General features: G+C 48.8%; 2 protein-coding genes across 11 annotated transcripts in view; both read right to left on the bottom strand.

Moving 5' to 3' along the window:
• The window catches only part of Znf384 (zinc finger protein 384), a 22,765-nt gene extending 14,777 nt beyond the window's left edge, over positions 1-7,988 (bottom strand). For 7 of the 10 annotated variants that reach the window (XM_010611644.3, XM_010611651.3, XM_010611652.3 and 4 more), the window contains exons 1-2: positions 7,323-7,505; positions 6,709-6,768 (exon numbers count right to left, since the gene is read on the bottom strand). The gene's annotated coding sequence lies outside the window, so the exon portion shown is untranslated. Of the gene's footprint in view, positions 1-2,573; positions 2,614-6,708; positions 6,769-7,291; positions 7,506-7,800 lie in introns of those variants that run through there. The other 3 variants (XM_010611645.3, XM_010611646.3, XM_010611647.2) reach the window with 3 other exon arrangements.
• A 7,644-nt stretch (positions 7,989-15,632) lies between these two features.
• The window catches only part of Pianp (PILR alpha associated neural protein), a 4,404-nt gene continuing 1,238 nt past the window's right edge, over positions 15,633-18,798 (bottom strand). The window contains exons 4-7 of the mRNA XM_019205637.2: positions 18,500-18,792; positions 17,649-17,730; positions 16,801-17,022; positions 15,633-16,501 (exon numbers count right to left, since the gene is read on the bottom strand). Of these exons, the coding sequence (XP_019061182.1) occupies positions 16,480-16,501; positions 16,801-17,022; positions 17,649-17,730; positions 18,500-18,792 (619 nt within the window). The 3' untranslated portion in view covers positions 15,633-16,479. The remainder of the gene's footprint in view (positions 16,502-16,800; positions 17,023-17,648; positions 17,731-18,499; positions 18,793-18,798) is intronic.

Below are 18,798 nucleotides of genomic sequence, written 5' to 3'. Positions count from 1 at the left end.
CCACAGAGCCGGCCGCGCGAGCCACATATGCGGGCAGCACACTTAGAACAATCTCCAGGGCAACTACTGATGCCACTGCGACAGCAGCGCTACTCAACCGCCAGGGCACACAAGGGCCCCAGCGTCGCATCAGCCGCAACACAATGCAGTAATTAATGCCCAGTGGCCACTGCCCGACCCTCTGGTCAGTCCGCAAATACTGAGCTGAGCCCATAAGTCCTCTCGGCCGGCTCTGCCATGGGTGCCGGCCCTGTATGCTCTGGGGTAGGCAGTCAGTATGAATCTACATCTGTGTCTCCCCCAGCCTGGTCAGAATTCATCCGTCATCCAATGAGCAGTCCGGTATGGAAGGACCTGAACACCAGTGGGTGAAAACAACGCTAGAGGTGCAAACCTTTAAAACCACAACCTGTGTGACCTGCGAGCTGAGATATGAAACGGACAAGAGGTGAAAATGGTAACTGATGGAATGATTGGAGTCAAAAACTGTGCTGTCCAGTTAATAGAAGAGTCTAATATACAATTTCTCCCTAAAGATTGAAGAAGGCCAGGTGTGGTGGAGCACACCTGTAATCCCAGCACTTGGGAGGCTGAGGCAGGAGGATCCCAGTGAATTCAAAGCCAGCTTGAACTACCCCGTCTCAAAAAAAAGAATGAAGGAAGTACCTAGGGGTGGTGACCCAGGTCTGTAATCCCAGCACTCTGGAAAGCTGAAGCAGGAGGACTCAAGCCTAAACCCAATCTCAAAACAAGGGAGAAGGCAGGGGAGGGATGGATGTAGCTCATTGAAAAGGCCCTGGGTTCCATCCCCAGTACTACCAAAACACCACGCCTGCCTGGCAGGTGTAAGGTCCTGAGTTCAGATTCCCAGTACTACCCAAAACAAAACAAAACAATCAAGGAAGTAGGAGGGGGAAGGTGCTTATAATCTCAGCACTCTCAAGACTGACACAGGAGGATCAAGAACTCAAACCTGAGGGCCAGGGATTTAGCTCAGTGGTTCCACTATCTGCCTCGAAAGCGCAAGGATCCAAATTCAGTCCCCTATGATACATGGTAAGACCCTGCCAAAAAAAATTCAAGTAGATAAGAAAATTCAGAGAGGGATGAGCCTGGAGCCTGAGAGTAAGAAGCAGACACAGTCAGGAGTGGTGGTACAAACCCAGGATCCCCCTACTCTGGGTGGATAGCTGACAGGCATGAGAATTTTAAATTCAAGCCCAGTCTGGGCAATTTGGCAAGACCCTGCCTCAAAATGAAACATTTAAAAAGGGCAAAGTCCCTGAATTCAATCCCTAGCAACACTACCACCACCAAAAAAAACACAGAATTCCTGTGAACAAGCCCCCTCTTCCCAAAAGATCACATCCTACCGTCCCACATGAAGAGCAGTTTCTGGGGGCTCCAGGGCATCCCTGACTCTTAAATTTTTGCAGAGGGTATACTAAGTGATGTGGCAGGCTGTGTCACCAGCGCTGCCATGACCATTAACATTTACTAGCACTTAAGCACCTTAACATCTCTTACATCACTCAGTCCTCACAATTCTTTTTTTTTTTTTGAAGCAGGGTCCCTTTGTAGCCCAGGCTGTCTTCGACCTCATGGTGATCCTCCTGCCTCAGCCCCCCGAGTGCTAGAATTTCAGGTGTGTGCTACCACAACCGGCCCCACAATTCTTTTTTAGGATAGAACCCAAGGCCCCGTGCATGCTAGGCAAGCGCTCTACCACGAAGCGACATCCCCAGCCCTATTTATTTAGTGTGGTGCTTGGCCTTTAGGCCAAGTGCTCCACCACTGAACATTTAACTCCAGCTTTTTTATTTTTATTTTGAGACAAGGTCTTGCTAGGTTGCCAAGACTGGCTTTCAACTTGGGGCCCACCTGCCCCAGCCTCTTGAGGTAGCTAGAATTACAGGCAAGCACCACTGCTCCCAATTTAACCCCCATTGTACTATGAAGTGTGTACTGTTCCCCTGCCTTTTCACACACGGAAACCAAAGGTACAGAGTCAAACAATAAAGAGAGCAGGGCTGTGAATCCAGGCACCAATTGGTGGGTTAAGGGTTTTGTCTACAAGGACAAAAACATATACAGAAGTATACATTATGGTGCTGTACCTTAATTCAGGAACTAAAACTGAGACTTTTTCCAATGAATTGTATTTTTTTCACACAGTCGTATGAATTAAAGTTTTCGCCTATAACACCTTATTTTTATTGTTACTAAGCAAGAATATATATATTTCATAATTAAAAAAAAAAAACATAATAGCTTTGCCAGGCCTGGGGGTACATGCCTATAATCCCAGCAGTTAGGAGGCTGAGGCAGGATCACCACCAGTTAAGAGACCAGCCTGGGGTACATAATGAGTTCAGGTCAGCCTGACAGCAAGACCCTGTCTCAAAATACAAAAAAAAAAAACAAAACAAAAAACTATAGTTTTTAGTTTTGTTTTATTTACAAAATAGGGGAACAGAATTCAGGGCACTCACTGAGCTACATCCCTATCCCTTTTTTTGTTTTGTTTTTTTGAGAGGGTCTCGCTATATCATTCAGACTAAACTTCAACTCACCATGTAGCCCAGGCTGGCCTTGAACTCACGGAGATCCTCCCACTTCAGCCTCCTGAGTGCTGGGATTAGAGGCCTGTGCCACCACGCCTGGCATCTGCAGCCCTTTAAAAGATTTTAAAATTTTGAGACAAGGTCTTGTCAAACTGCTTGGTCGGCCATGAATTTATAATCCTCCTGCTTCGGCCTCCCTATGTCCTGGGATTACAGGCATGCACCATGCTGCCCAACTTAAACTTTTCATTAACAGCAAAATGACACAAGTTTGAGATCTTGGGAAACCTCACTTGGCTACAAAGCTAATTCATTTTGGTCTGAATATGGTCAGACTTCCAGAGGTAATATATAAAAGCCCCCCTCACCCCACAACCTAAATAACCAACCTATTGCTCTGCTATTGTTCTGAAGAGAACAAAGTAGATTATAACCATAGTAGGTCTTGGGAAAAGAGAAGACCACACACATGCATATGGGACTTCTAACAAATAAACAGCCTAAAGGGGAACAGGACAGCACAGTCACCTAACGTAAGCAATATTTACTTATAATATGACACGTGGAAAACGCCTCACTACTGTTCTACTGATAAGAGTTGGCTTGAGCTATGTACCTCTGAAAGATCAGTGGGAGAACCAAGAATGAAGGCTGTTAGGTAACAGGGTGCCCAAGGACCAGACTACTTCTACATGTGGGGTCACTGTCCACTTTACCAGACTACCTCTGCTTGAGAAAACCTCACCAAACCATCCCCAAAGGCACACAGCAACAGTCCTACAACCCAAAGAAGTCAGTTTTATTTGTTGTTGTTCTTTTTGGTACCAGGGATTTAACTAAGGACCTTGTGCTTGTGAGGCAGTAACAACAGCACCACTGAACTAAATCCCTAGCCCCCCAAAAAGTCAGTTTTGGTGATTATACCAATATAATAAACAAAGCAGCAGCCAGCCTGGGGGCACAGGCATGTAATCCCAGCACTCACAAGTTTGAGCCCAACCTGGGCAACTCAGTGCCAAGACCCTGTCTCAAAATAAAAAAATTTAAAAAGGGTTGAGCATATACCTCAGTGCCAAGGCCCTGGGTTCAATTCCCAGTACAAAAAAAAAAAAGGGGGGATTTGGTTTACCCTAGACTAGGAAAAGGAAGGCTTCTCTTATAGCCCCAAATAGCTGGAAAGAGGGGTGCTGCAGGGTTGAAAATCTGAGTTCTAATTTCAATTTCTACATTAAGCCTCATTCCGTTTATGAGAGGTTTACTATAACTGAGTTAAGACAGCATTATTCATTCAAATTCTCCAATCTCAAAAGAAATCTTGGAAGCACTGGGGAAGCGAGGGAGAGAGACATTATTAGTAACATCCTTGAAACTCATAGTAGGATGCGAACTCTTGCTCCTGAGCTTTGTCCCTCTGACCACTTTCTCCCACAGTGCCACCAACCACCTCAGGACAGAGGCGTCTCGGCCGCGAATATATGGTTTTGGCAAATATAGTGACAATCACCCTATCTTTCTCAGTACTTATTAGCTTTTTACTGCTGTTTTTCTAGTAAAACATGATTTTCTTTTCCCGAGAAAATAACATTCCTTTAACACAAGCAATCTTTAGAAAATCATAAAGGGAATCAGAGAAAAATATATCTACATGATGAGGACTGTTAACAACAATTAGTGAAAATTACATAAAGACCACATAATTACAAAGGAACAACCCAAAGGTAATGGATGTTTAGCCTCCAGTTAGCAATCATCTACAAGATACACCAACAAGAAAAAGATGCAACTCCCCAATAAAGAAACAAAGCTCGAATTTAACTCAGAAATAACTCAAGACATTCTATTGAGAGAAACAGTTCTGAAATGCATAACTTCTAGAAATTTTGCAAATATTAACTAAGGATGTGAAATGAAATTATCTTTTTCTCAGTAAGGAAACAATCTCAGGTTCTAAGGACTTTCAAAAGCATCCATCCCCACAGTATTGGGGCCTGCCTACTACCACTACCTTAGTCTTAAGCACAAAGAGACAAAGTAGCTTTTCTGACTTCCACTCACAGCTAGGTGGGCTGCTCTAGTCAGGTGCTGGGGGTCTGGACCAGCAGCTTCTACCTCAGTACCAACAGTCTATGATGTCTCCCACCTGATGGGCAGGGGAGCACTGCATCTTCCCTGTCCTGCCTGTCCCACTCTAAATGACAAACCTGAGAAAGGTGAGAAAAGAAAAGAAAACTCTGCAGGTGCAGCTCAGTGATACAATGCATGATCAGCATGCCCAAGACCCTAGGTTCAACCCTAGTACCAAAAAAAAAAATGTTAAAATTACAGTATACATATAAACCCAGAAATAAAATATGTAACATTAATTCATTTAACTTATCAACTTGGTTCCTAAATTAATGGGAAATAAATGTTATAAACTGGGAGGGAAATAGCTCCTCTTTGGAGATAGATACTGGAGATTGAACCCAGGGTCTTCCCACTGAGCTACAAGCCTAGTCCATTAAAAACAAAACAAAACAAAACAACAAACATGGTCTCACTTTGCAGCTCAAAGTGACCTTGAACGGTCAGAGATCATCCTGCCTCAGCCTCTTAAAGTGCTGGGATTATAAGCATGCTCCTCCACGCCCAGCCATCTCCAAGTCTTTCAGTTGCTAAATTGCCTAGGCTGATCCTCCAGCCTTAGCCCAGGGCACTGGGATTACAGGTGTGTGCTACCACATGTGGCTTGAAACTGGTTCTTAAAGGGCTGTTATCAAGAAATCAACCAATAACAAATGCTGGAGGGGCTGTGGGGAAAAAGGAACCCTTCCCCACTGCTGGTGGGAGTGCAGACTGGTGAAACCACTGTGGCAATCAGTGTGGAGATTGCAAAAAAATAAAAAAGAGAAAACTAGAGAGAGATTCCATTTGACCCAGTATTCCCTTTCTTGGTATCTTCCCAAAAGAATTAAAAGCATCCTACAACAGCAATATATGCACACCCATATTTACAGCAGCACAATTTGTAACAGCTAAATCTTGTTAAATAGCCCAAATGCCTATCAACCAATGAATGGATAAAGATGTTTTTTTTTTATACAATGGAGTACTACTCTGCCATAAAGCAGGATGAGCTTGAGACATAGTTATAGCTAAATGGATGCAAGTTAAGACTATACTCTTAAGTGAAAAAAAATGGACACACATATTTAAATACTGCATTGTTTCTCGGGTGTGAGAAACCTAAAGTGGAAATAAGGACTAAAATCTATAATAGACATTCAGAAATGGGAAGAAAATATTAAAATGAGAAGGGGCACGAGGGAGGAGGGAGTAGAAATGGAAAGAAGAGATAAGGGCCAGGGATTTAGCTCAGTGGTTCAGCCATCTGCCTCACAAGGGCAAGGTCCCTGAGTTCAATCCCCATGGGGGGGGGGACCAGCAAGATATATCATGTACAGATACAAATTCCCTATGATAAATGTTACCATTATATATATCTAAAATGTACCAATAAATGTTTTTCTTAAAAAAAAAAAAAAAAAAACCTGGTTCTTAAAATACTTTTTAAAGTGATAAATTCTCAACTCAAACTCTCTACATTGTCAGTTCAGGCTACCTAAAACCCTCACTACTATCATGAGGCCTCACACTGAATTCTCCTAGACTTACTTTTGGAGTCTACTCCATATAATCCCAAAACACAGATTCTGTGATTACTGAATAGATCTACTTCAAACACTCCACTGGTATGCAGGATAGGAACCCCTCCACTTCTTCCAAATACAGGGAAATAATTCTATAAGCTGTGCCATAAGGACTATATTGGCAATTAAGATCCTTGTGCCCCAAGAGAAGAATAAATTTCTCCCTTGGACATAATAACAATCCTACTCAGTGGTCTGGGTTCACTTGGGCATTTCATATCTCATGCCTGCTGAGCACTAGTGGCTATGGAAGGTGATGAGGTACAGTACCAACTTTTTATACTGAAATCTCTTGGGTACTTGAGAAAATAACAGAAGACTGATCTTTCTCCCAGTCAACACCAGTATTTCAAATGCTATTACATGAAAAGTTGTCATGCTGTCCCCCCCGCAAAAGCCCCTAATTGATTATGATCCCTTCTCCCCCAAACCCAAAGAACCCAAGATTCTCTTACCCTCTCTCTCTCTTCCTCCTGTTGTCTTATTCCTTCTCCTTTCCAGGGCTCCTGAACTTTCTGTAAACAAATTACCTAGGTTACAGGAGCCAGCAAGAGTGCAGCCACCACAGAACTGCAGAAAGCTCAGAAATTCCTTGACAGTCAGCAGTCAATCTGGAAATCAGGCCGCCTCCCAAACAACAAAATTCAAAGACGGAAGGATAGAGTAATGGGAGTTCCGTGCCACCCCTATGTGGTTAAAAGGGAAACAAATGCAATTCCTAGAAACTAAGATGAACTATCATAAGCGTTTGGATTCCATTCCCTGGCTCAGATACTGTGTGTCCCGCTCCCCGCCACAGGTAACCATGAGGCAGAGAACACTGGAGGTGGAGGGAGGAGGGTCTCTGCCCCTGAGAAGTGGCCTCTGAAGGCAAAGCTGAAGGCTGGGGGGATGCACGCGCCCTGTGTCAGGCACAGCGCCAAGTTCAGGCCCAGCTACTTCCTCTGGCCTCCCCTTACTTCTGCGAGGACTTCGCCCCCTGCCTACCGGAGGCCGGGTGCCCAACAACTACCTCCCTCAGCCAGCACAGTGGTCTACCTATTGGAGACACCAGCTGTCCCCCTCAAACCTTCAATCCCCTGAGACAGCCCGGGGGCGCTTTCTCCTGATGTCACCGCCCACTCTGTCCTCCAAGACCCTTCCTCGGGACGTCCCTCCTAGGCCCTCCAGGGAGCTGAACTCTGCCACCCACCAGACAGGCACCCGCCCCCTAGGCCCCCCATTCCTCCCCATCGCCCGCTCCGGCACAACCACTTCCGGCCCTCAAACCTTCAATCCCCTGAGACAGCCCGGGGGCGCTTTCTCCTGATGTCACCGCCCACTCTGTCCTCCAAGACCCTTCCTCGGGACGTCCCTCCTAGGCCCTCCAGGGAGCTGAACTCTGCCACCCACCAGACAGGCACCCGCCCCCTAGGCCCCCCATTCCTCCCCATCGCCCGCTCCGGCACAACCACTTCCGGGTCCGGGACGGTCACTCACTCACACCGTGGACCCCCTCCCCCCAGGAAAAGGGGAGGAGGTGGTCCCCCGCCCTCCCAAACACTCACCCGGAAGTGCTGGAGCCGGAGATCCCGGGAACCCCAGTTCCTCCACGCCCCCTCCTCCCTCCCCCCACGGGCTCCAGAGAGAGTCACTGTGGAGAAAAGGCGGGAGCGCCGGAAACGAAAAGGGGGGAGGGAGGGAAATAGCAAGGGGGGGTTGGCACTGAGGAAACGGGGAGCGCGAAGGCCGAGTCACTTCCGGGAATGGCCGGACACTTCCGGCGCTGTTAGCGCTCCGAGATGTTCGGGCAGAAGTCACGACACATACGGGCGGAAGTGACTTCTGCCTTAAAAACGATGAAAAAAAATCCTTCAGTGGATGTGACGTAGCAGCGCAAGTGAAGACAGGCTGGCTGTAGTTGAACCTTCAGAACTGCGATCCCGACTTCCGGAAAGGGACTTCTGGGGAAGTGGGAGGGTGGGGAACGCTACAGATTCATGAATCATGCATCAGGTAGGAGAGCGGTATGGATTCTTAAAGATTGGGGTCTCTTCGGCCGGTGATTTATCTCAGTGGTTCCGCCGCCTACCTAGCAAGCACAAGGGCCCGAGTTTGATCCCGGGTACAAAAAGGGGGGGGTCTCGTTTCTTTCCTACCCAGACTGAAGTAGGCGGGTGTAGGAAGTTATCATTTTCTCTTTTCCTCTACTTCAAAAATGTCTCAATGCTTTGAATATGCCAGAAAGGATAAGGTAGTGTGAGTACTGTAGTTGCCTGAGGTCCCTTCTTTGGCTGAGTACCTTCAAAAGCCGATTCCTCCTTTTCTCTGAGACACCTCCTCTCTCTTGGTCTTACGCCTTCGCCCACCTCACTGTCCTCACTTTACTCTTTTCATTGTGGGTGGGGTGTTGGGGATTGAACCCAGGGCCTTAACACTGAGCTACAGCCTTAGGCCTTTTCTTATTTTGAGGGATGTAGTCTGAGTCTCTAAATTGCCTGGGCTGGGCTGCAACTTTCTTATGCCTGCCTCAGCCTCCCAGAGTGCTGGGATTACAAGCATGTGCTAGCACACCCAGCTAGACTTGTCATTTAATAAATGGCTTATAAACAGTTGTTGCAGAGACGAATTACAGTTCATTGTGATCACTTAATATGATCTTTTCCAGGGAGCCTTCCCTGACTACTACAACAATGTCTCTGAATGCACACAGCCTTTAGTCTGTACCTTTTAATATTATTTAGTTATTTAATGTATGTGATTCCCCAGAAAGAGTGTCAGCTCCTCAAAGAAGAAACTGCTTAAATTCCATTGCTGAGTGCACAGTAAGTGCTGAAAAATACTGTTTGAGGGAATGAATTCTGCCACAAGCCAGCCCCTAATCTGGCCAGGATCCTTCTAGGCTCAGCTCTCTTTTGGCTGAATCCAAACTGAGGTACCTCCTACTAATGGGAAGAGCAGAATAGCCGCTGGCTTTGAAAGCAAGATCACCTTAATAAATATAGTAAGTCCCCTTTTTGGACATTCGAGTTGCAAACTTTTACAGATACAAACTGGAACTTGCATTACAAACATTCGTAAATGGAGCAAATTGACGAAGTAGCTCACAAGTCTGCCAGACATTCTCACAGTTGTGCTGCTGTGTGCTTACTGTATGGTACTCATTCAGACCAGGATGTTCGGAAGCAAGAGGAAAAGCAGTGATGTAGAGGGGACTGCTAGGAAATGCAAAGCAGTAACCGTGGAAACAAAAGCAAAAATAATTGAGAGATTGGATAGAGGCAAAAAGATGGTACATGTCACTTGTTCTTTGGGGTGGGGGTGTACTTGAGATTGAACTCAGGATCTTGCGCTTGCAAGGCAACACGTCACTTGTTTTTAAAACATGAAGCGTTCACCCATTGGCATAATCCCAAAGAACGGGGACAAGATCATGGAACATACAAAGTCTGCTGTGCCAACGGTCAATCATAATAACCAAAAAGCGTGGTACAGTGATAGAGGAGATAGAAAAACTTCTAAGTGGGTAGATGTAGGACCAGCGTCAGCATCGAGACCCACTCAGCTCACTGCTTATTCAAAAAAGGCTGGAAGCCTTTTTGAAGACTTGAAGAAAACAAGAGAACGAGGTGTATCTTTTACTGCCAGCCGTGGACAGCCTAACAGATTCAAGGCTAGAGCCAACCTTTGCAATGGACAAGTAAGTGGTGAGGCTGTGAAAGCAGAGACCACTGCTGCCCTAGAATTTCCAGGAGCACTTAACAGCGACTATGAGAAAGCTACTATTCAGACCCTATCACTGGGTCTTTTTGTTTTTCCTTAGAGTAGGAAAAATTTATTAAGGGAAAGAAAGCTTCTAAGAGAGACAAAGGGGGAACTGGAAAGTGGGTTGCCCACTCACACCACTTTTCATAGATGTTTTATACAGCAGACATGTGGGGAAGTGGTACAAAATGGGACAAAACTGTAAGACCCAATGGAAATTTACAATGTGGGCATGAAGTGGGCAAAACCATGACCAACCAACAAGATTACAAGTACAGTCACCCAGGTAATATTGATTTAAATGGGAGTTAAATGGGGGAGCAAGTCACAAAGCAAGTTAACAAAGACTTTCAGTAAGGGTGGGGTCAGGGACATTCTTGGAAAGGCTGGGTTAAGACCTTGGCCCCCCACCCAGGTGAGTGATACCTATTTAGAATATCAATCATTGCTGTTTATCCTCAGGGGAAGCACAAGGGTGTAGTAGTTTCTCTTCCTTTTATACTTCTGGCCTTCAGTGAATGTGTCTTGATTGCCCTCCATGTTGACTCCTTGCTATGTTGGCTCCTTGGGGGTGGCCCTTTCTAAGTGCCTGCAAGATATCTAATTAACTTACCTATCTGCACTATTCCTCCCTCTGAAGAAGGGCCCCTAATTGCTGTGAGGGGGCAAAGGACGAAGACAGCTCTGGCTACTTCCAGCTGAAGAGGGTCATTAGTTGTGATCAGCAGCAGTTAAGAGTAACTCTACAGAGGGTCTATCTAAAGGCCTTGTCATCTTAGTAGCTGCATAGCTTTTAAATCTGGAGGCGACAAAGCCAAAGAAATAGTTTAAGAATGCATAGGCCAAATTATAAGGTCAGCAGGGCTATGAGTAGTCCACAAAAAGGATGAGAAGGCCCAGGAGACTTTGGAATCCAACATAGAAGTGATATAGTGTATAGTTTAGCAATTATGAGCTGTTTACAAAATTGATCTGGTGGATCTGAGTAAAAGAAGTCTAGCACGTTTGTCACTGGTTCCATTTGTCTGACCACTTGGAGTTTGGCAGCCTAAGTTCATCTTAGTATGGAATAGTCTTTCAGTCAAACATCTGCATCACTATGGAAGCTTTGTCTTGAAATCCAGCAGCCACAGAGTAGGGAAGTGCTTTGGATTAAATACTCCGACCAATAATCTCGGTGGAAGAACCGAAATTCACTGGACCATTTTTCAAAAGGGGGGACAGAATTGAATCCATCAAAACACCTGTGTCAGCATCATCTCGCCCTCCGTGTACTGTTGCTGATGATCCTTCAGCTCCTTCATCTCTCACCTCCCTCCTACTCCAGTCAGTAACTCTTCCCGTCCATGCACTCCATGCATCCCCTCTGCCATTGTTGCACTGTACTGTACCACCCTTTTAAGGTAACTGTAAAACTAAAAAGTTTATTTACAGTATTTCTGTTTGGGTTTTTTTTTTTTTATGCTTTACATTGTGTATTTGTGTCAAAGGTAGATAAGACTCATTTTGTCAGATTACAAAAGGATCTGACTGAAGAATGTTCTCCAGGAGTGGAACTCTTCTGTAGGTCGCGGACATACTGTGATGATGATGCTAGTTTGCATCTTTTTAAAGTGTCAGCCAGGCATAGTGGTGAATGCCTGTATCCCAGCACATGGATGACTGAGGCAGGAGGACAGCTGCAAGCTCAAGACCAGCCTGAACTACATAGCAATGTAGAGGCACATCGATGCTCAACAACTAGGCCACACACAGAGAGGTCCAACAGGAGATTTTATTAGGAAAAGCAGGTTAGAGAGAGAGGAGAGAGGGAAAAAAGAAGAGAGAAGGAGAGAACAAAGAGAGGAAGGTCCTTTTATCATTTTGGGGCTGGGCTATTGCTTATTTATGAGGAGTGGGGTACCTTTAACCTATCACAGGCCAGGTTGACCTTTATGGGTTTGGTCCTGGAGAAACAGGTTTAACCTCCCAGGACCTCTGTGGCCTTGGGGGGAAGGGAAATTAAAGATAAGAGCATGAGGTCATTTTAAGAGCTATGAAGCACCAGGAAAATGTAGCCTGTGATGGCAGTGTCAGGTTCCTAACTGCAAGTGAGGCCTTGTCTCAAAGAAATAGTGTCTACTCCCCGCATCACAACATGGGGCTCAGCACTCAATGTGTGTAGACTAAGTAGCAACAGTTGGCAGGATAAAGATACTAAAACTCAGCTGTGACACACATGTAATTCCAGTTTCGGGAGGCTGAAGCTCACCTGAGTTCAAGGTCAGCCTGAACTGCAGAATGAGTGAAACCCTGTCTCAAAGAAAAAATTCAGATGTGACCTCCTGCCTAGTTAGTGATGGCTGATTTGAGAAAGTGAAATCTTATCTTTGGGCAAGGGTACAGAAAAGTGGAAACATGGGGGTGGTGGCATTCACCTGTGTAATACCAGCACTGGGAAAAGTAGAAACAGAAGTAGTCATCACTGTAAATTCTGGTTCTCTGTACATGAACCGGTCATTGCTGAGCCTTCAGTGCCTCTCGCTGCCTGCTGTTTCTGCCCTTGTGTTAAGAAGCAAATTCTATTCAGTATTTCAGTTAAAGACATCTCTGTATGAACATTAAAAATAGGGAATCCTAAAATAAAACTAAAAAGGAAAGTAAAAGAGAAAAGGCAAAGATGTAACATTAAAATAATCCTTAATTCTGGAGATGAAAATGGTCCCTTAACATAGAATAGTTTCTCTGGTGTGAAAAACTATAATAGTACACAGGATCCTAATGAGATAATTAATAATGTGAAATAGGAAGTAAAGGGCTAAAGGTGTAGGGAAAGTGGGAAGGGTGGGGGAAAGGTAATAAGGGAGAGGAAAAAAATATGAGAAACTGAAAAAATGGAAATAAAGTTGTTTCTAAATGGGGAGGGGAGGAGGGGGTGAAGGGAGGGCAGGGACAAGGGGAAAAAATAAGAATCAAGACCTATTATGTAAAGGTACAGGATCCCAATGATGAATGTAACTGTATTGTATACCTAGATTGTACCAATAAACTCAATAAAAAGAAAAAAAAAAGAAGCAAATTCTGTGGTACATGCCTGTAATCTCAGGAAAACTGAGGCAGGAGGATGAAAGTCCAAGCCTGGGCTCAGTGCAACCCAGTCTCAAAAATTAAAGGGAGGCTGGGATTTATCAGAGCCCCTTTCCTCCACAGGAATTGTAGCTCAGTTCCAAGGCCTGGGTTCAATCTCCAGTACCACCAAAAATAAAAAGAAGAAAGTACAAAGAGCAAGTTGAAGTGCTTTGAGCCCCTTTGGGCAAAGCTAGAATTGAAATTGATACACAAGGGGTACAGGGGAAGGAGACTGTTCACTGTAGCTGGGGTTCTCCAGTGCCATGCGGTCTCCATCCAGTCACTTCCGAATGGAGCTTCCCCCCTGGGGCTGCCCCGCTCCCTGGCTGGCTGGTCTACTTCACAGCGGCAATAGATCCAGACACTGTTCTCACTTGCAGCCTTCTGAGGACCAACAAGGCCCCTCAATCTGTTTCAACTCCAGGACAAAGAAAAGTCAGGATCTGTTCTGGGGCTCCAAGACTCACCATAAGTATAGCACAATGACTTGGACGTGGCTGTCTGGGATAATCCCTCGAGCATGGTAGTGTCTGGCAGCCTGTGGCACACGTGCATGTGTGCAAGCAGTGGCTGCTTGTCCCATGAAAGCACTAGGAGACCCACTGTCCAGCTCTGGACAGCTTGGAGGTCTAGGACTGTCTCCTCTGCCTTTCCAGCACCTGACTGGACGGGATGACGGACACTTAGGGAGAGGGAGCAGGTGAGGATTCCCAGTGTCTTAGTGTATTTTAATTTATTTAAATTTAGAAAAAGTGGCTAATCAGGCCGTAATTAATTCCCTCGTCATTAGGGGCCTCTATGTGTGCCTTTTGCATATGGATGAGCAGCAGGGTCACACTGTCCCTTTGAAGAGACACTGCTGAAGGTGAGCGCTCATGAGTGTTCCAGCTTGAGCTGCTCCCCCTTCTTTCTGTACCAGTGCTGCTCTCCTCCCACAGCCGCCCCAGAGAGAGATTGCCTACATAGCTGTGGGAAGCAGGAAAGGTTAAGAGGCTTCTTCCCCCACCCTCTCATCCCTACATGGCCCATCAGCACCTGGTTCTCCCTCTCCCTCTCCACCAGCCTCCTGCTGGGATCTCTGGGCCTGGGAAACTGAGGCAGCCCTCCTCAGAAGGCTGGTTTGCCTGGCCTCTGCTTTTAGTTGGCTCATCACCCATGACCCTGCTTGTGTCTTTCCTCTGTAGCAGTCTGTCCTTTTCTGAGGGTGTTTGATTTCCCACACACACAATGGTCCAGTCCCAGGAAACACTCCTTCCTGCACACGCACTACAGCAGGGAGACCCCCCCCCTCCAGTACTAAAGCACACACCTCCCAACACAGGCCACTCCTAAGTCTACTGTCAAGGGTACACACCACACACACACACACACACACACACACACACACACACACACACACGGGGGGGGGGGGGGCGTCTCAAAACCCACACACACACACACACACACACACACACACACACACACACGGGGGGGTGGGTGGCGTCTCAGGCACCCACACTGCCCTCCTGCAAACAATACCCTCCTATCCTGCCTGGGGTCACCCCATTTCCAGAAGGCAGGTGGGGCACTGGTGAGGGGGGATGGGACCTGGATGATTGCCATGGCAACAGAGTCTAGCAACAGCTGAGAAGCCGATCTGTGGGCCTTCCTAGAGCACAGGGTCTCAGAGGTGACTGATCCCAGCTGGGCAGCAGCTTCTCCTGCCTTCCCAGACACACCGGTCCCACTCCCTCGCCCAGCAGGGCTCCTTTCTGACAGAGGGCAGAGCAGGGAAAGCTAACAGCTAATAACCACAGACTTCTATCACCACATGGCTGGAGGGGGCAGTTGTGGGCTGGGGCAGGTTTAGGAAGCAAAGCTGAAAATAAACCAAACAGGCAGGCTCTTTCCTCTGCTCACTCATCTGCTTTCCCTTGCTCCATTTTTCTCTTCCTCCCCTTCACCCGCTCCTTTTCTGGCTGGCTGCACTGCTGGTCTTCCAGTGTAATTATCCCCTTTCTCATCTCCTTGCTCTCGGTCTCTGTTGACCTTCACTTGGGAGGAACAAGCCAGCCACGCTTCCAGCTCCAGTTTCTGTCCTCTACGGCTGCTCACAAAGATTCCCTTCGATCCCTCTCCTCTCCCCTCTCTTTCTCTCCCCAGGTAAAACCCACACTGGTCCCCAGCTGCAGGGCAGGGAGGGCAGGGCAGCAGGTCACAGTGAGGATGTAGGATCCCCCTGCCTCATCCTTTGCCCTTCCTGCCCTCCCACCCATTCTCTCCTTCCTACAAGCAGAACAGCAGACTCAAGTATCTTGCAAAGGCTTTATTTGAAAATTTTGAAACTTACATCCCACAAGAATTCAAGATTATCACCACAAGAAGAAAAAGATAATACAAAAATATATATCACAGCATAGGAGCCAGGTAAGGGGTAGGAAGTAAGGTGAAGACACTGGTGAGGCGGGCAGGAGGCAGAGGGCAGGAAGGAGAGGTGGGCAGGAGGGTCAGGCAGAGCTCCTGATGGCCCAGACCCAGCTGGCTCCAGTCCGGGGCCTGGGTGGAGGGAGGGGCCCTAGAGGCCCTGCGAAGGGGCTCTCACCCCACCCCCTAGAGTGACAGACACAGACAGCCAGGACAGAAGGACGAGAGGGACTTGGAGGGAGTGCAGGACAGACAGGAGTCCCTTTTCACACAGTGCAGCAGGCGACTCCCCAACACCCACCTCAGACAACTTCGCAGAGGACCTCACTGCCCTATTCCCTGTGTGATGCCAGTGCCCTTGGAGTGGGATGGGATGCAGGGGCAGAGAACTCATGACACGGGACCCCACGAAGCATGACAGACCAGACAAGGGCACGCAGAGCCCCCAGCTCACCTCCCACCCACCTCGAGGCACATGCAGGGGCCATAGAAATGAGACCAGTGAGCGTCCACGAGGCAGAGTGAGCACGCCACGCCACCCCATCCTGCCAGAAATGCACACAAGTGGCAAGGGACGAAGGACCAGGGACCCTGCCACTGAGTGACTGGGCTGAGCATGGAGTGTGTGCAGCATGGAGAGGTGGGAATGGAAACAGTGTGAGCCATCAGTGAGCAGGAGGTGCACGAGGGGAGAGGTGCAGGAGTGGCTGCCGAGAGCATGAGCATGTGCAATGGCCCGTGAGGGTGGAGGTGAGTGTGCAAGGCTTTCATGTGAGTGTGCAAGGGGTGGGGCCCGAAGTCACAAGTACGTGAAGGCCCCCACTACAGGAGGGCGAGCAGGGCGCATGCCCATGTGGCCATGAGTGTTCCAGGTGGTGTGCAAGGGTCCCCACGGCTGCCCCACCCTCAGTGGGATGGCGCCTATGCCGGCCCCTCAGCCTCCTGCTTGGCAGCACCCCAACATGGGGGCATCACAGATTCACCAGGGGAATCCTGAGAGGAAGAGGGAAAGGGCACAGTCAGGACCCAAGGGGAGGCAGATGGAAGGGTAAGGCCACAGCAGAGAAGGGGCTGGAGGCTGAGGGCAAAGCTGGAGTCAGGGCAGCAGCACGAGGACAGAGCCTGAGACACTGGGAGAAGCGAGGCCCCTACAGAGGAGCAGTCCTGGGTCCAGGCAAGAGGAGAGCCACAGGCTGTGGGAGCCATGCCACCCACCCAGGGAGGCCCCCCCCCCGCCCTGGAGACCAGGCGCTGCCCCCCTCGCCCTCCCGTCCCATTGCCCCTGCCCTCACCGGTTCAACTGGAAGGCTGGAGCCCCCTTGGACTGGGGCATCCCAGGCCGGGCTCCCCCTCGGGACTCCTCATGGTCAGGGGTGGGGGTAGGTGAATCCCCGAAGGCCCCTAGCACAGTTACTCCAGCAGGGGACAGGTCGGTCAGCGGCTGCTGGCTCTCCTCCTGCCTCAGGGCCCCTTGCTGCCCCGAGGGCCTGCGCCGTTTCTGGCTGCGGTCCCAGCTGGCCAGGCATGGGAGGAAAGATACTGTTTTGCACACACATGCGATCCCATCCCAGCCCAAGGCATTGCACACTGAGCCTCTCGCCAGGCCCCTCCAGCAACTTAATGCAAAGGCCCTGGCTGCTGGCAAGTCCTTGAGCTCAGTCTGCTAGGACAAACCCTATGGAACCACTCACCATCCCTAATGGCCTGGGAGTCTAAGCCATGCTTCCCTCCTGACCCCCCACCAATGCAGGATCCCCTAGAATTGCTTCCTCCCCCACGCATGCCTGAAGAGCCCTGTCTCCATGCCACAGGCCCCACAGATTAGGTTCCACCAAGACACGAGTGAAGGACTGTGTCCCCAAATAAATTTGTGCAAAGTGTCAGATTTTCTTTTTCACCTGCTTGCCTAAGAGGAGGCTCTGCAGCCTGGGTTATTTTCTCTGTCTCAGAGGGATGCCTAGCAAAGCCCCTAGCGTACAGAAATAACTCTCTGTCCCTGCCATTACCTGGGATTTCTCACTAACCCCATCACTCTTCCCAAGGTCTTGCCTTCATCCACTATTTCCTACCCTAAGGGCAAAAGTGCTGCCCGTGGTCCCTCCCTACTCCAGTCCGCCCTCGACCTCCTCCTGTAGCTTACCAGAACTTGAAGATGATCCCGGTTGCCACGAGAACAATGATGACAGAGATGGTGATTGTGACGTAGAGCTGGGGGTCCACACCTGATTGGGGTGTAGGAAGGTTGGGAGGGGTCGGGCCAAGGAATACTGGCACACACATCCACAGTGCCCACTCTTTGTGCTTCTCCAGGGCCTCCACCCTCACTACCAACAGCTTTCTCCCCAAGTTTTCAGCTCTTTTCTTCCACTCCCCCAAAGGTTTTTTTTGTTGTTGTTGTTTTGTGGTACTGGATATTTTTGTGGATTTAACCCAGGGCAATACTGAGCTACATCCCCAGCCCTTTTCTAAAATTTTGAGACAGGGTCTAACTAAATCTCTTAAAGCTGCCCAGTCTGGGCTTGAACTTGGGCCCTTCCTGCCTCAGTCTCCCAGGTGTGTGTCACCATGCTTCGCTTCTCCTATATAAAAGTGATAAGGATGAGACCCTGAGATCAGAAAGAACCCAGCTTTGTCGATAGAAGATGGAGCTGAGGCTGTGGTGTCCCAGCCTGGCCTCGCCCACCCCAGCCAAGACATCCCCCTGGCAGCCCCTTCCTCAAGTGTTCCTCCACCCGCCCCAGAACGCTCGCTTCCCAAGGTCTAGCTCAAATGTCAGTTCCCTGAGCTGATTAACAGTCACGTCTCTCACGTCCCCTAAAAACAGGCCGTGCAGTGCAGCAGCTCTGGGAGCCTCACTGAGTTGACTCATCCAAGTGTTCTGGGCACCTTCACCTCTGCATCCCCTCTGGCAGAGCCTGCCCTTTCAGGGGAGCCCCTAGCCAGGCCCCACACCTGCCCACCCTCACCTCCCTCCCTGCCCCTGGCCCTCACCTTCTCCACGCCCCCCGAACAGGAATGGCCTCAGGGTGGCAGGGGTCTCTCCGAGGATGAGCCCGTTCCCATCATCCCGCATGGAGTCTGAGTTGGGGTGTGGGGTAGCTAGCCCGTGGGGGGCTGCAAAACCATAGTCCAGGGGCAGAAATCCAGGATTGACGGAGTTGGGGTCCCCTCCATCCTCTCGAGATACAGTGGGACCCCATACAATAGCCCAAGGGTACTGGGAAGAGGGTGGCCCCTCCTCAAAGCCCGACGGGGTGGCCGGGGGCGCGGTGCCGGGCAGGACTTGCCGC

The sequence above is a fragment of the Fukomys damarensis genome, unplaced genomic scaffold (assembly GCF_012274545.1).
Source record: "Fukomys damarensis isolate Sample0158 unplaced genomic scaffold, DMR_v1.0_HiC HiC_scaffold_19, whole genome shotgun sequence".
NCBI classification, from domain to species: Eukaryota; Metazoa; Chordata; class Mammalia; order Rodentia; family Bathyergidae; genus Fukomys; species Fukomys damarensis.
Note: the sequence above shows the minus strand (reverse complement) of the source record. Positions and strands in the feature narration are given on the sequence as shown.